The sequence below is a fragment of the Oncorhynchus kisutch genome, linkage group LG11 (genome assembly GCF_002021735.2).
Source record: "Oncorhynchus kisutch isolate 150728-3 linkage group LG11, Okis_V2, whole genome shotgun sequence".
In the NCBI taxonomy this organism is placed as follows: domain Eukaryota; kingdom Metazoa; phylum Chordata; class Actinopteri; order Salmoniformes; family Salmonidae; genus Oncorhynchus; species Oncorhynchus kisutch.
This window is the reverse complement of record NC_034184.2, coordinates 69,333,094-69,348,212: the sequence shown is the minus strand read 5'-3', so window position 1 is coordinate 69,348,212 and position 15,119 is coordinate 69,333,094. Positions and strand designations below refer to the sequence as shown.

At 44.4% G+C, this 15,119-nt stretch overlaps 1 protein-coding gene across 11 annotated transcripts in view; it reads left to right on the top strand.

The window, feature by feature from the left end:
* Positions 1-14,035, top strand: part of LOC109899325 (serine/threonine-protein phosphatase 4 regulatory subunit 1) — a 28,714-nt gene extending 14,679 nt beyond the window's left edge. For 8 of the 11 annotated variants that reach the window (XM_020494460.2, XM_020494463.2, XM_020494467.2 and 5 more), the window contains 8 exons: positions 223-383; positions 511-792; positions 2,761-2,922; positions 3,238-3,338; positions 3,642-3,762; positions 11,217-11,345; positions 11,980-12,121; positions 12,850-13,863. In XM_020494460.2, the coding sequence (XP_020350049.1) occupies positions 223-383; positions 511-792; positions 2,761-2,922; positions 3,238-3,338; positions 3,642-3,762; positions 11,217-11,345; positions 11,980-12,121; positions 12,850-13,013 (1,262 nt within the window). In that variant the 3' untranslated portion in view covers positions 13,014-13,863. Of the gene's footprint in view, positions 1-222; positions 384-510; positions 793-2,760; positions 2,923-3,237; positions 3,339-3,641; positions 3,763-11,216; positions 11,346-11,979; positions 12,122-12,849 lie in introns of all 11 variants that reach the window. The other 3 variants (XM_020494459.2, XM_031836187.1, XM_031836188.1) reach the window with 3 other exon arrangements.
* Positions 14,036-15,119: the final 1,084 nt, after the last annotated feature.

The following is a 15,119-nucleotide window of genomic DNA, read 5'->3' as shown; positions in this document are numbered from 1 at the left end:
AGAAGTACAGGACTCAGAATCGACCCATTTTGGTACACCTTTCATAATATCTAGGAATACTGGATACACAATACAGCTGAGCTATCTGACGCCCAGATAAAGGCCTACTGTTGTCTAATGAAGGATGTGTAAATACGGCACAGAACGCCTGTTTGACTGACACACCCACAGGCCTCAAAGTTTATACACTCATCCATGTCTCCTATCCTTCCCTCCCTGCAGCACAAGTGGAAGTCCTGACGGCTGCTCTGAGAGCCACCACCATGGACTCTCACCTAGAGGATGCCTTTCTGGAGCCCCGGGACAGCAAGGGGGGACACCACCACGACAACCCCTTTGGAGTGCACCAAATGCCGCTCATAGGAGACCACTCAGACATGGAGGTGAGGGGGAATGGGTGGTGGAGACCTACCTTTTTGGGGTGGGGGGGGGTGATGTCACGCCTTTTAGAGAAAAGGGTACAGGGTTGTCATGTTTGACCGTGGTTAATCTTGTTGTGTATCTGTGTAGAGCCGAACCTCGACCCTGCAGATGAGCCACGGTGATGACTCTGAGTTGAGCGACAGCAGCTTCAGTCCAGAGGATGAGAAGAAATCCAAGCATCAGGACGTGATCCCCCAGGCCCTGCTGGACCAGTACCTGTCCATGACAGACCCTTCCAGAGCCCAGACGGTGGACATGGAGATCGCCAAGCATTGTGCCTACAGCCTGCCCGGTGTGGCCATGACCCTGGGCAGACAGAACTGGCACTGCCTCCGGGATACCTACGAGACCCTGGCCTCTGACATGCAGGTAGGTCTACACTCTTTCTTTCTACGTCTCCCGTACACACGCCCTCTGTCAATTCCACTGTACACGTTTTAAAGTGGAAGTGTTTGTCTCGTCAAATGTTCGACCTAAGGCGGTGAACACATTCAGAACGCAACATTATGGGACTTTTTACATAGAAATGTACATAGATTGTGTAGAACCTCGCTCACTTGTAGATTTGGTTCTATTCAGATCAGCTCTAATGGCAATGTTTCTACAGTATCTGAACTAACCCCTGGTGTGGTTAGCATGTAGTGGTGTAATCCCCTGTGCTCTCTGTCACTGGTCTATTTCCAGTGACAGAGACAGGACCTAGACTGGAGCATGGGGCAGGTTTCCTTGTTATTTCTGCTGCTCCTCCAGCACCTTTTTTTTAAATTTGTTTCTCTAAAGCCCCATGTGTGGATCTTATTTTAGCTTGTTGGGTTCCAAACTGCAGTTCGCAAAAAACAAGCTCCTGTCCCTTCGCCATTCAGTCATTAACCCCAGATTTTGCATGCCTGCAAAGGACCATCTTTTTCCTCAGGCGCTGCAGCCCAAAGGGCTTGACTCCCCCACCCATGTGAGGCCTGTGTATGCGTCTGCTGCTGTCTCCACCTGGCCGCTCCCTGTGTTCCACACACACTCCTACCAGGGTTTCCGTTAGGAAAATGTAGAGCTGGACATTTGACCTGCATCATTTTAGTCTACTGGTCATTTTGAGAAATTTACCGGACCCATATGCATTGGGTGCGTAACCCGTTTAGGGCATCCACCCACAGTGTTTAGACAGAAATCAGATTTAGATTATGGTCATTCATATTAACAGAACATGTCAAGGATGCAACGATGTCCAGTCCTTACCTAATTCTGATACACACTTTGAAGACACTAGAATAACTGTCCACATTTACTTTTCCTCGGCCAACAAGATGAGTAATGAACAACAAAATCACTAGGCTATGTCAATCTACTATCCCCCACAGTAGAAAAGTTGACCTATTCCATTGGTCAGCTTGTTGAGAACGAAATGGCCTATTCCTAACAGACTTTGGGACAGTTGTGGGATGATAGATCCCAAATTCATACAACCAGTAGCCTAGGCTACATTTAAAAAAACAATTAGTCTGCAGTAGATCAGAACCTTTATCTTATTGTTGATAAACTGTTATTTATTCACATTATAAGCGCACGAGACGGTAAACTATGCTCAAATGTTCGTTTCGTAATGCAATTAGCGGGAAAACTCTTCAAAAGCGCTGCGGTTTCATGTGACAGATGTAAATATCTATTAGAAATGTAGAAAGAAAGGAGTATCTAATATGCAACAACTACATGGGTTGCTAATACGACTAGGATTGTGCCTTTGGCTACAGGACAATGAAAGTTTTTTTTAAATATAATTTCCTACACAAATATGGTCTGATTTGGGCAAGGCTACTTTGAAGCAAGGTAAGACATGCCTCGTATGTAGTAAAACCGTTCAGGTTTAAAACAATTAAGTATGTTTTCAAAATGCATACTGCCTTTCACTCATTGCAAAGTGGTGTGTGACGCACTGATGAAGCCTGTTTTCTGTTGCCTTTGCATTTGCTGTTTGAGATGCTGTACTCTCGTGCTGACAGATTTTCTGCTCAAAAGGTCTCTGTATTCTGTACGTGTGTGTGATAAAATAAGATGCGTTACGAATATACTGTACATGCGCCAATTTAATCTCACTAAATTATGCAAATGAGCCTATAGGCAGATTTTAAAAAATTGCATGACCAGTCAATGTATTTCCATCGATGAATAGCCAAAAGCATTGTTTCGCAATGGATTTTTTTTTGTTCTTCGCCGGGAAAATTGGCCTGGACATTTTGATCAGCTTTTCGAAAAAATAATTACTGGCTAACGGAATCCCTGACTCATACACCTTTAACACATCTGGGCCTGTCTGGCCTCAAATATCTGTCCCTCTCCCTCCCCCAGTGGAAGGTGCGTCGGACGCTGGCCTTCTCCATCCATGAGCTGGCCCTGATCCTGGGGGACCAGCTGACAGCCGCTGACCTGGTGCCCATCTTCAACAGCTTCCTGAAGGACCTGGACGAGGTGCGGGTAGGGGTCCTCAAACACCTCTACGACTTCCTCAAGGTCAGTCAGCAGATCAGTGTAAAGAATTAATATTGCTCAAGAGTACCATCTCTTCTTAGATCTTTGTATTATTGGAATGGATAGCTAGCCTGTCATTGCCCAGCGGTTGTCCCATTCACATCCCTGCTTTCTGTTGATTTATCAATTGGTTGACTGCAGCAGAAATGTTTTTTACTGTTCCAAATGGCTCATATTTCCAATAGTGCTGCTGTGTGGTCAAAGAGCCTCTTTCACCCCCCCCCCCCCCTTTCATCCTCTATCGCTCATTCCTTCCCTTGTTCTCTGTCAGCACTCACCCTGTCCCTCTCCCTCTAGCTGCTGCACCAGGAGACGCGGCGTAAATACCTGTACCAGCTCCAGGAGTTCCTGGTCACAGACAACAGCCGAAACTGGCGCTTCCGATCAGAGCTGGCTGAGTAGGTTATCCGTCTGTTACCACACTTTATTAATCCACTGATTTTCCCTGTGAACTTAGTTGTCACACATACCTTTTACCACCCAGACAAATGGTGGTAGCCCTAGGTATTGTTTGCGCTCTCAGACCTACAGTAAATATGAGGAGTGTCAGTTGTGCCAATGCCTCCCTTTACTGTGTGTAGGTGAGAGTTAAACATAGATATAGCCTTTTGAAAGATTGACTCTTGGTGACATTTGGTTCTCTGGGTAATCTCTCTTTTTGAAAGCTGACCAGTGAGTGACCTTCCCCTCTGTGTTCTCAGACAGCTGGTGCTGCTACTGGAGTTGTACAGTGGTCAGGATGTGTATGACTACCTTCGTCCCCTGTCCTTCAGCCTGTGTACAGACCGAGTGTCCTCTGTACGCTGGACCTCCTACAAACTGGTACGTCACCCAGACGGCTCCCTCCAAAATGGGCTCCGCCCTGTTTTTCTGACTTTCTGTATATAAAAAATCTGGTCTCACTTTTCTTGTCTTGTAACATATAATTGAAATGGACTTGTAGCTTTTCATGTTGGGCCATTTATATTTCAAATAAATATATTCCCCTTACCACTTCCACACATGAACATCTCATGTTTTGGTAAATTTTTATACACTGAACAAAAATCAAATGCAACTAAGTGTTGGTCCCATGTTTCATAAGATTCCAGAATACTATATTACAGTGCCTTGCGAAAGTATTTGGCCCCCTTGAACTTTGTGACCTTTTGCCACATTTCAGGCTTCAAACATAAATATATAAAACTGTATTTTTTTGTGAAGAATCAACAACAAGTGGGACACAATCATGAAGTGGAACGACATTTATTGGATATTTCAAACTTTTTTAACAAATCAAAAACGGAAAAATTGGGCGTGCAAAATTATTCAGCCCCCTTAAGTTAATACTTTGTAGCGCCACCTTTTGCTGCGATTACAGCTGTAAGTCGCTTGGGGTATGTCTCTATCAGTTTTGCACATCGAGAGACTGACATTTTTTCCCATTCCTCCTTGCAAAACAGCTCGAGCTCAGTGAGGTTGGATGGAGAGCATTTGTGAACAGCAGTTTTCAGTTCTTTCCACAGATTCTCGATTGGATTCAGGTCTGGACTTTGACTTGGCTATTCTTACACCTGGATATGTTTATTTTTGAACCATTCCATTGTAGATTTTGCTTTATATTTTGGATCATTGTCTTGTTGGAAGACAAATCTCCATCCCAGTCTCAGGTCTTTTGCAGACTCCATCTGGTTTTCTTCCAGAATGGTCCTGTATTTGGCTCCATCCATCTTCCCATCAATTTTAACCATCTTCCCTGTCCCTGCTGAAGAAAAGCAGGCCCAAACCATGATGCTGCCACCACCATGTTTGACAGTGGGGATGGTGTGTTCAGGGTGATGAGCTGTGTTGCTTTTACGCCAAACATAACGTTTTGCATTGTTGCCAAAAAGTTCAATTTTGGTTTCATCTGACCAGAGCACCTTCTTCCACATGTTTGGTGTGTCTCCCAGGTGGCTTGTGGCAAACTTTAAACAACACTTTTTATGGATATCTTTAAGAAATGGCTTTCTTCTTGCCACTCTTCCATAAAGGCCAGATTTGTGCAATATACGACTGATTGTTGTCCTATGGACAGAGTCTCCCACCTCAGCTGTAGATCTCTGCAGTTCATCCAGAGTGATCATGGGCCTCTTGGCTGCATCTCTGATCAGTCTTCTCCTTTATGAGCTGAAAGTTTAGAGGGACGGCCAGGTCTTGGTAGATTTGCAGTGGTCTGATACTCCTTCCATTTCAATATTATCGCTTGCACAGTGCTCCTTGGGATGTTTAAAGCTTGGGAAATCTTTTTGTATCCAAATCCGGCTTTAAACTTCTTCACAACAGTATCTCGGACCTGCCTGGTGTGTTCCTTGTTCTTCATGATGCTCTCTGCGCTTTTAAATCAAATCAAATCAAATGTATTTGTCACATACACATGGTTAGCAGATGTTAATGCGAGTGTAGCGAAATGCTTGTGCTTCTAGTTCCGACAATGCAGTAATAACCAACGAGTAATCTAACTAACAATTCCAAAAAAAAAAAAAAAAAATACTGTCTTATACACAGTGTAAGGGGATAAAGAATATGTACATAAAGATATATGAGTGAGTGATGGTACAGAGCAGCATAGGCAAGATACAGTAGATGATATCGAGTACAGTATATACATATGAGATGAGTATGTAAACCAAGTGGCATAGTTAAAGTGTCTAGTGATACATGTATTACATAAGGATGCAGTCGATGATATAGAGTACAGTATCTACGTATGCATATGAGATGAATAATGTAGGGTAAGTAACATTATATAAGGTAGCATTGTTTAAAGTGGCTAGTGATATATTTACATCATTTCCCATCAATTCCCATGATTAAAGTGGCTGGAGTAGAGTCAGTAGCATTGACAGTGTGTTGGCAGTAGCCACTCAATGTTAGTGGTGGCTGTTTAACAGTCTGATGGCCTTGAGATAGAAGCTGTTTTTCAGTCTCTCGGTCCCAGCTTTGATGCACCTGTACTGACCTCGCCTTCTGGATGACAGCGGGGTGAACAGGCAGTGGCTCGGGTGGTTGATGTCCTTGATGATCTTTATGGCCTTCCTGTAGCATCGGGTGGTGTAGGTGTCCTGGAGGGCAGGTAGTTTGCCCCCGGTGATGCGTTGTGCAGACCTCACTACCCTCTGGAGAGCCTTACGGTTGAGGGCGGTGCAGTTGCCATACCAGGCGGTGATACAGCCCGCCAGGATGCTCTCGATTGTGCATCTGTAGAAGTTTGTGAGTGCTTTTGGTGACAAGCCGAATTTCTTCAGCCTCCTGAGGTTGAAGAGGCGCTGCTGCGCCTTCCTCACGATGCTGTCTGTGTGAGTGGACCAATTCAGTTTGTCTGTGATGTGTATGCCGAGGAACTTAACTTTCTACCCTCTCCACTACTGTTCCATCGATGTGGATGGGGGGGTGTTCCCTCTGCTGTTTCCTGAAGTCCACAATCATCTCCTTAGTTTTGTTGACGTTGAGTGTGAGGTTATTTTCCTGACACCACACTCCGAGGGCCCTCACCTCCTCCCTGTAGGCAGTCTCGTCGTTGTTGGTAATCAAGCCTACCACTGTTGTGTCGTCCGCAAACTTGATGATTGAGTTGGAGGCGTGCGTGGCCACGCAGTCGTGGGTGAACAGGGAGTACAGGAGAGGGCTCAGAACGCAACCTTGTGGGGCCCCAGTGTTGAGGATCAGCGGGGAGGAGATGTTGTTGCCTACCCTCACCACCTGGGGGCGGCCCGTCAGGAAGTCCAGTACCCAGTTGCACAGGGCGGGGTCGAGACCCAGGGTCTCGAGCTTGATGACGAGCTTGGAGGGTACTATGGTGTTGAATGCCGAGCTGTAGTCGATGAACAGCATTCTCACATAGGTATTCCTCTTGTCCAGATGGGTTAGGGCAGTGTGGTTGAGATTGCATCGTCTGTGGACCTATTTGGGCGGTAAGCAAATTGGAGTGGGTCAAGGGTGTCAGGTAGGGTGGAGGTGATATGGTCCTTGACTAGTCTCTCAAAGCACTTCATGATGACGGATGTGAGTGCTACGGGGCGGTAGTCGTTTATCTCAGTTACCTTAGCTTTCTTGGGAACAGGAACAATGGTGGCCCTCTTGAAGCATGTGGGAACAGCAGACTGGTATAGGGATTGGTTGAATATGTCCGTAAACACACCGGCCAGCTGGTCTGCGCATGCTCTGAGGGCGCGGCTGGGGATGCCGTCTGGGCCTGCAGCCTTGCGAGGGTTAACACGTTTAAATGTCTTACTCACTTCGGCTGCAGTGAAGGAGAGACCGCATGTTTTCGTTGCAGGCCGTGTCAGTGGCACTGTATTGTCCTCAAAGCGGGCAAAAAAGTTGTTTAGTCTGCCTGGGAGCAAGACATCCTGGTCCGTGACTGGGCTGGGTTTCTTCCTGTAGTCCGTGATTGACTGTAGACCCTGCCACATGCCTCTTGTGTCTGAGCCGTTGAATTGAGATTCTACTTTGTCTCTGTACTGGCGCTTAGCTTGTTTGATAGCCTTGCGGAGGGAATAGCTGCACTGTTTGTATTCAGTCATGTTACCAGACACCTTGCCCTGATTAAAAGCAGTGGTTCGCGCCTTCAGTTCCACACGAATGCTGCCATCAATCCACGGTTTCTGGTTGGGGAATGTTTTAATCGTTGCTATGGGAACGACATCTTCAACGCACGTTCTAATGAACTCGCACACCGAATCAGCGTATTCGTCAATGTTGTTGGCTGACGCAATATGAAACATCTCCCAGTCCACGTGATGGAAGCAGTCTTGGAGTGTGGAGTCAGCTTGGTCGGACCAGCGTTGGACAGACCTCAGCGTGGGAGCTTCTTGTTTTAGTTTCTGTCTGTAGGCAGGGATCAACAGAATGGAGTCGTGGTCAGCTTTTCCGAAAGGGGGGCGGGGCAGGGCCTTATATGCGTCGCGGAAGTTAGAGTAACAATGATCCAGGGTCTTTCCACCCCTGGTTGCGCAGTTGATATGCTGATAAAATTTAGGGAGTCTTGTTTTCAGATTAGCCTTGTTAAAATCCCCAGCTACAATGAATGCAGCCTCCGGATAAATCGTTTCCAGTTTGCAGAGAGTTAAATAAAGTTCGTTCAGAGCCATCGATGTGTCTGCTTGGGGGGGATATATACGGCTGTGATTATAATCGAAGAGAATTCTCTTGGTAGATAATGCGGTCTACATTTGATTGTGAGGAATTCTAAATCAGGTGAACAGAAGGATTTGAGTTCCTGTATGTTTCTTTCATCACACCATGTCACGTTGGCCATAAGGCATACGCACGCCCCCGCCCCTCTTCTTACCAGAAAGATGTTCGTTTCTGTCCGCGCGATGCGTGGAGAAACCCGCTGGCTGCACCGCTTCGGATTGCGTCTCTCCAGTGAGCCACGTTTCCGTGAAGCAGAGAACGTTACAGTCTCTGATGTCCCTCTGGAATGCTACCCTTGCTCGGATTTCATCAACCTTGTTGTCAAGAGACTGGACATTGGCAAGAAGAATGCTAGGGAGTGGTGCACGATGTGCCCGTCTCCGGAGTCTGACCAGAAGACCGCTTCGTTTCCCTCTTTTTCTGAGTCGTTTTTTTGGGTCGCTGCATGGGAACCATCCCGTGGCACTGGTTGTAAGGCAGAACACAGGATCCGCATCGCGAAAAACATATTCTTGGTCGTACTGGTGGTGAGTTGACGCTGATCTTATATTCAGTAGTTCTTCTCGGCTGTATGTGATGAAACCTAAGATGACCTGGGGTACTAGTGTAAGAAATAACACGTAAAAAAAAAAACTGCATAGTTTCCTAGGAACGCGAAGCGAGGCGGCCATCTCTGTCGGCGCCTCCTAAAAACCATAACGGACCTCTGAGACTATCACAGTGCAGGTGAATTTATACGGAGACTTGATTACACACAGGTGGATTGTATTTATCATCATTAGTCATTTAGGTCAACATTGGATCATTCAGAGATCCTCACTGAACTTCTGGAGAGAGTTTGCTGCACTGAAAGTAAAGTGGCTGAATAATTTTGCACGCCCAATTTTTCAGTTTTTGATTTGTTAAAAAAGTTTGAAATATCCAATAAATGTCGTTCCACTTCATGATTGTGTCCCACTTGTTGTTGATTCTTCACAAAAAAATACAGTTTTATATCTTTGTTTGAAGCCTGAAATGTGGCAAAAGGTCGCAAAGTTCAAGGGGGCCGAATACTTTCGCAAGGCACTATGTACAAAAAAAATTCTCAAAGTTTGTGTACAAATAAGTTTTCTTGTTTGTGAGCATTTCTCCTTTGCCAAGATAATCCTTACAGGTGTGACATATCAAGAAGCTGATTTAACAGCATGATCATTACAAAGGTGCACCATATGCTGTGGACAGTAAAAGGCCTCTCTAAAATGTGCAGTATTGTCACAGATGTCTCAAGTTTTGAGGGAATTTGCAATTGGCATGCTGGCTGCAGAAATGTCAACCAGAGCTGTTGCCAGAGAATTGGATGTTCATTTAAGTCTGAGATTAATCCCTTTTGTGGGGGATAAACTCATTCTGATTGGCTGGGCCTGGCTCCCCAGTGGGTGGGCCTATGCACTTACAGGCACACCGATGGCTGCGCCCCATAGCTTAGGACCGAATTAATTTCATTTGACTGATTTCCTTAGTTTGTAACTCAGCAAAATCTTTTAAATTGTTGCGTTTTTATATTTTTGGTGTGTTTAAAAAAAAATATATATATATATTACCTAATACTAGTCAAAGTTTGGACACCTGGTTTGGGTTTTTCTTCATTTTTACTGTTTTCTACGTTGTAGTATAATAGTGAAGACATCAACTATCAAATAACACATGGAATCATGTAGTAATCAAAACTTAAACAAATCAAAATATATTTTTATATTTGAGATTCATGAAAGTTGCCACCCTTTGCCTTAATGACAGCTTTGAACAATTTTGGCATTCTCTCAACCAGTTTCACCTGGAATGCTTTTCCAACAGTCTTGAAGGAGTTCTCACCTATGCTGAGCACACAGGCTTCTTTTCCTTCACTCTGCAGTCCAAACCATCTCAAACCATCTGTTGGGTTGAGGTCAAGTAATTATGGAGGCCAGGTCATCTGATGCAGCACTCCATCACTCTCCTTGGTCAAATAGCCCTTACACAGCCTGGAGGTGATCATTGTCCTGTTGAAAAACAATGATAGTCCCACTAAGCGCAAACCAGATAGGATGGCGTATCGCTGCAGAATGCTGTGGTAGCCATACTGGTTAAGTGGGCCTTGAATTCTAAATAGATCACACAGTGTCATCAGCAAAGCACCTCCACCATCACACCTACTCATCAGACCAAAGGACAGATTCCCACCAGTCTGATGTCCATTGCTCGTGTTTCTTGGCCCAAGCAAGTCCTGTTCTTATTGGTATCCTTTAGTAGTGGTTTCTTTGTAGCAATTTGTCCATGAAGGCCTGATACAGTTGATGTTGAGATGTGCATTTTACTTGAACTCTGTAGAATTTATTTCTGCTGCAATCTGAGGCTGGTAACTAATGAATGTAACTCTGGGTCTTCCTTTCCTGTGGCGGTCCTCACGAGGGCCAGTTTCATCATAGTGCTTGATGCTTTTTGTGACTGCACTTGAAGAAACTTTCAAAGTTCTTTAATTTTCCAGATTGATTGACCTTCATGTCTTAAAGTAATGGACTGTTGTTTCTCTTTGCTTATTTGAGCTGTTCTTGCCATAGTATGGACTTGGTCTTTTACCAAATAGGGCTGTTTTCTGTATACCGTCACAATACAACTGACTCAAACGCATAAAGAAGGAAAGAAATTCCACATTTGCTTTTAACAAGGCACACCTGTTAATTTAAATGCATTCCAGGTGACTACCTCATAAGGCTGGTTGAGAGAATGCAATGAGTGTGCTAGGCTGTCAAAGGCAAATGGTGGCTACTTTGAAGAATCTAAAATATATTTTGATTTAACACTTATTTGGGGAGGGGGGGGTTACTACATGATTCCATGTGTTATTTGATAGTTTTGATGTATTCCACTATTCTACAATATAGAAAATAGTGAAAATAAAAACAATTGAACGAGTGTCAACTTTTGACTGGTAGTGTGTGTGCGCATCACACATTTGAGTAATTCTGCAGACGCTCCTATCCAGAGCAACTTAGTGCACTCATCTTAAGATGGCTAGGTGGGACAACCTACATGTCGTAGTAAATAAAAATTTTCCTCAAGTAGCTATCAACAATGTCTGTATTCCTTTTGTGCATTGTCAGGTGAGTGAGATCATTAGGAAGGTGGCGTCGTGCCAGGTGCTGCTGGCAGACTTCCTGAGTGAGCTGGTGGAGAAGTTCTGCCACTCCCATAAGTGGTCGGGACGACAGGCCTTCACCTTCGTCTGTCAGGTGAGGACATCTTCTCTTCATGTTCGTTATTATTCTCGTCTTCTCCTATCAAACACAATCATCCAGTAACCACAAAACATGACTTTCTACCTTCGCTCAACCCTAGGGTGATTTTGTCAAATATCCTAAAAATGACAATCAAATATGTTCGCCTGTATTTATTTCTCATAAAGTAAGATCATGACACTCAGGTAAAACATTGCTGACATCTGGTCGTTGCTGGGATATCTGCCAAGATTTAATAACGTTTTTTTTATTAAGGTCAGTTTTATTGAAGAGCCTTTTTAGTTTCCATTCTACAATATTATACCGTGAGTGGAGTGGCGCTGGTAGCGAAGAGGACACTGTTTTTCAATGGCCCACTTGACAGTGTACCAAGCACTTTATTTGATTATATGAATGGCCCCATTCTCCGTCCCACAATGTCTCTTGTGTGGGAGGACAAAGAGATCATGATGCCTCTGAGTGTGTGCGACTGAGAGGTCAAGTGTGTGTGCACACTTCCTTTTGTTCGGTCTCATTCATGCTCACACATGGTCACATGCTCCCTGTATGTCTCAAACACACTTACCTTCTGCCACTCTCTTGCTCTCAACAAACACACACTCTTGACTGTCCTCTTTTTGCCTGTCAGCTGGTAATTGAGGATGACTGTGTGTCGTTGGAGCAGTTCTCGGAGCACTTGCTGGCCCCTCTGTTACAGCTGGCCTCTGACCCCGTGGCCAACGTCAGGGTGCTGCTGGCCAAGACCATCCGCCAGAGCCTGATGGAGAGAGGTACATGCATACACACACACTGGCATGTTGAGCTTACCAATTCCATAGTTAGTACAAGGACAACAAGCAATTATGACTTAATTTGTTGTGTATTAAACACACACACACATATATATATTTTACACGTCACTCAGTAAGGCCATTCTACTGCCAATGTTTGTCTATGGAGGTTGCATTGCTGTTTGCTTGATTTTATACACCTGTCAGCAACCGGTGTGGCTGAACTAGCCGAATCCACTAATTTGAAGGGGTGTCCACATACCTTTGTGTATATAGTGGGATGAAATAGACAGACTAAATCCACCCTATGTAATAGCACAGATAAAAAGGTGTCAGCAGGTCTTTCTTATAAACGTCTACAGTTTGAGGCACTCAAAGCATAGTATTAGCTAAAGCTAAAATAAACATACGATAAAGCTAAAGATGATGAAATGCTATTTAGCAGACACTTTTTTTATCCAAAGCAACGTAGTCATGAGTGTATAGATTTTACGTATGGGTGGTCCCGGGAATTGAAACCACTACCCTGGAACCACTATCAACTCAGATTTGATTGCTGTAACGCAGGAATAATATTTTATTTTTAAAGCCACTTTATTAATCCCCAATGAGGAAACACGGCAAAGACTGCATCTGTAGTGTTACAAAATATGTTAATGTTCTCCCTGATTTCAGCAGCTGAACCATTATCACACCTGTCTTCCATGTTTCTTTGTCCTCCCATGCAGAGTACTTCCTGCATTCTGCCAACTCTCACCAGGAGGCGCTGGAGCAGACCCTGGTGGCTCTGCAGATGGACCTGGACAAGGACGTCAAGTACTTTGCCAGCGTTCATCCTGGGAGTACACGCATCAGCGAGGACGCCATGAGCACCACCTCCTCGACCTACTGAGCCCAGAGCACTCCCACCCATCTCTCTAAACACACACACACTCCATCTGCTCTACTGAACTCAAGCCAGGTAGGGGCCGAGGGCTTGATGTAAGCCCTCTTCTACAGGCACTTAGACTTCCATACATACAACCACAAGCGAAGGACCTGCGCAACAACACAAGTTGCCCAATGCAGTGCAGCACAACTCGACTCACTACAACTTTTTTTTTTTTTGTGGTTTGATTATATATTTTTTGCCACAGAAGCCTTAAGTGTCTTCCTTAAACGTGAAAATACTTGAATGTCCAGATGGATTTGGTGAAAAACACACAACATGGAAAGAAACGCACAGGAAACGGAGCTATAAGGACCATTTCTCCCCCCGGCTCCTCTCGTTCTCTCACGATAGAATCCTCCCGACTTAGTGGAAAAGCCAGTATCTCACAAGCTTTATGGAAGCACATAGCAGGATGACTCTATCCAACTCAAAATGTTTAAACAATGTTTCTGTAATTGCTTTCCTCCTTTTTGATACTGTATCCTGCATATCAACAAAAAACATCTGTACTATCACAGCCTGGCAGTGGAGGAGCTGTCGGTGGGAAATGCACAGTTTGGAATACAGGGCTCCTGCCTCCATTGTTTTAACTCTAGTGCAGCACATTGTTGTACCCATAGACAGAGGTCCACCCCCTGGCATGCAGGGGGGGGGTCCTGTTGTCAATGAAAAATAACTATTGTATTTTTTATTAATATTATGGCTGTCTGTTTTGCGGTGTTTAAGCAAGCAGAGATCCAATTGTAAAAGGTCAGCACACACTCACTTGAAACGGGGTATTTTAACCTGAGAATAAAATACTGCGACCCCCCCTTCCGTTCTCCTTTTTGCTTTGTCCCTCTCCCTTCTCTCCCTTATACCCTACCTGTACATATCTCTAGTAACCTTTTTCCATTTTGATCATGAATAGAATTATGATACAATTTTGTTCTGTTTTACCTTTCTCAACATGAAATGAAATAAAAAGCAGGCACTAAAACTTGTAGATGTATTTGGTTTGTGTGTAGAGGGATGGGGACTGAGGCTCTGGAACAGATTTCTCATGACTTAAAGGGAAATTTCACTCAAACAATCTTTTAGTATGTGTTTCATTAGTCCACTTTTGATACAGTCCCAAAATGACTGCTGACATGCAAAACAAGATATTGGGACATTTTGAAGAAATCATGGTGATGTGGCTGGAGACACTTAAAAGAACCAATATCTTGACAACTTGACTGCTGACATGCAAAACATTTGAGTAATATTCCTTTTTAAGGCTAAAGAGGATTTTTGTGCACAACCGGTGCCATGCCTTGGCTGGGATTCAGATCGTGGATTATAGGCATTGCGGTTTTTAAAGGCAATGTTCGTGGAGATCCCATTTACGGTAAATGCTGCATATGTCGGCTCAATCGGAAATTGCCTTAAAGCTACAATGCCTATAACCCACAATTGGATTAAATCCCGACACTTGTCAAACTATGGTTACAGAAGTAGGGTCTCAATTCCAATCTGTATTGCTGGAGTTGCATGTTATAAAGTAGTACATTTTGAAATTAAGGGCATTTCAGATTGAGCTGATCATATGCAGACGCTGTGGGAACGTTGCCTTTTAAATTTATATTGTGCTCCAGCGTGGATCTTCAGCACTACAGATTGAATTGAGCCCTAGCTCTTGATTTTAAAGCATCAATCATCTACACCTGTCTAAAAATGTGGGCACATTCTGAATGTGGAGAAGATCAGGCCACCACTGTCATGTCCATCAACCAGTTTCCTTTGCCTATCAGATAATTTGCCTAAACCAAACCCTAATTCCTCATGTCTATCATAAAATGCCGCTCTGCTTTTACAACCGTCACAATGGCACCGTTGTCCAATGCTGCAACAAGGATTTCTGCCTGCCCTGCACGTATCCCTGATCATCGACTATAGGTTTGGCAGGCCCTCCATGCCAGGAGAACAGATGTGTCACGTGACCAGAGCCATCCTCCTGAGAAATTGGAGAAAGGCTTCTTTGTGAGGCCTGGGATTTTCCAGACTACCCGGCAACACTTGTTTCCCGCTAGCTGGGCACTGCTCACC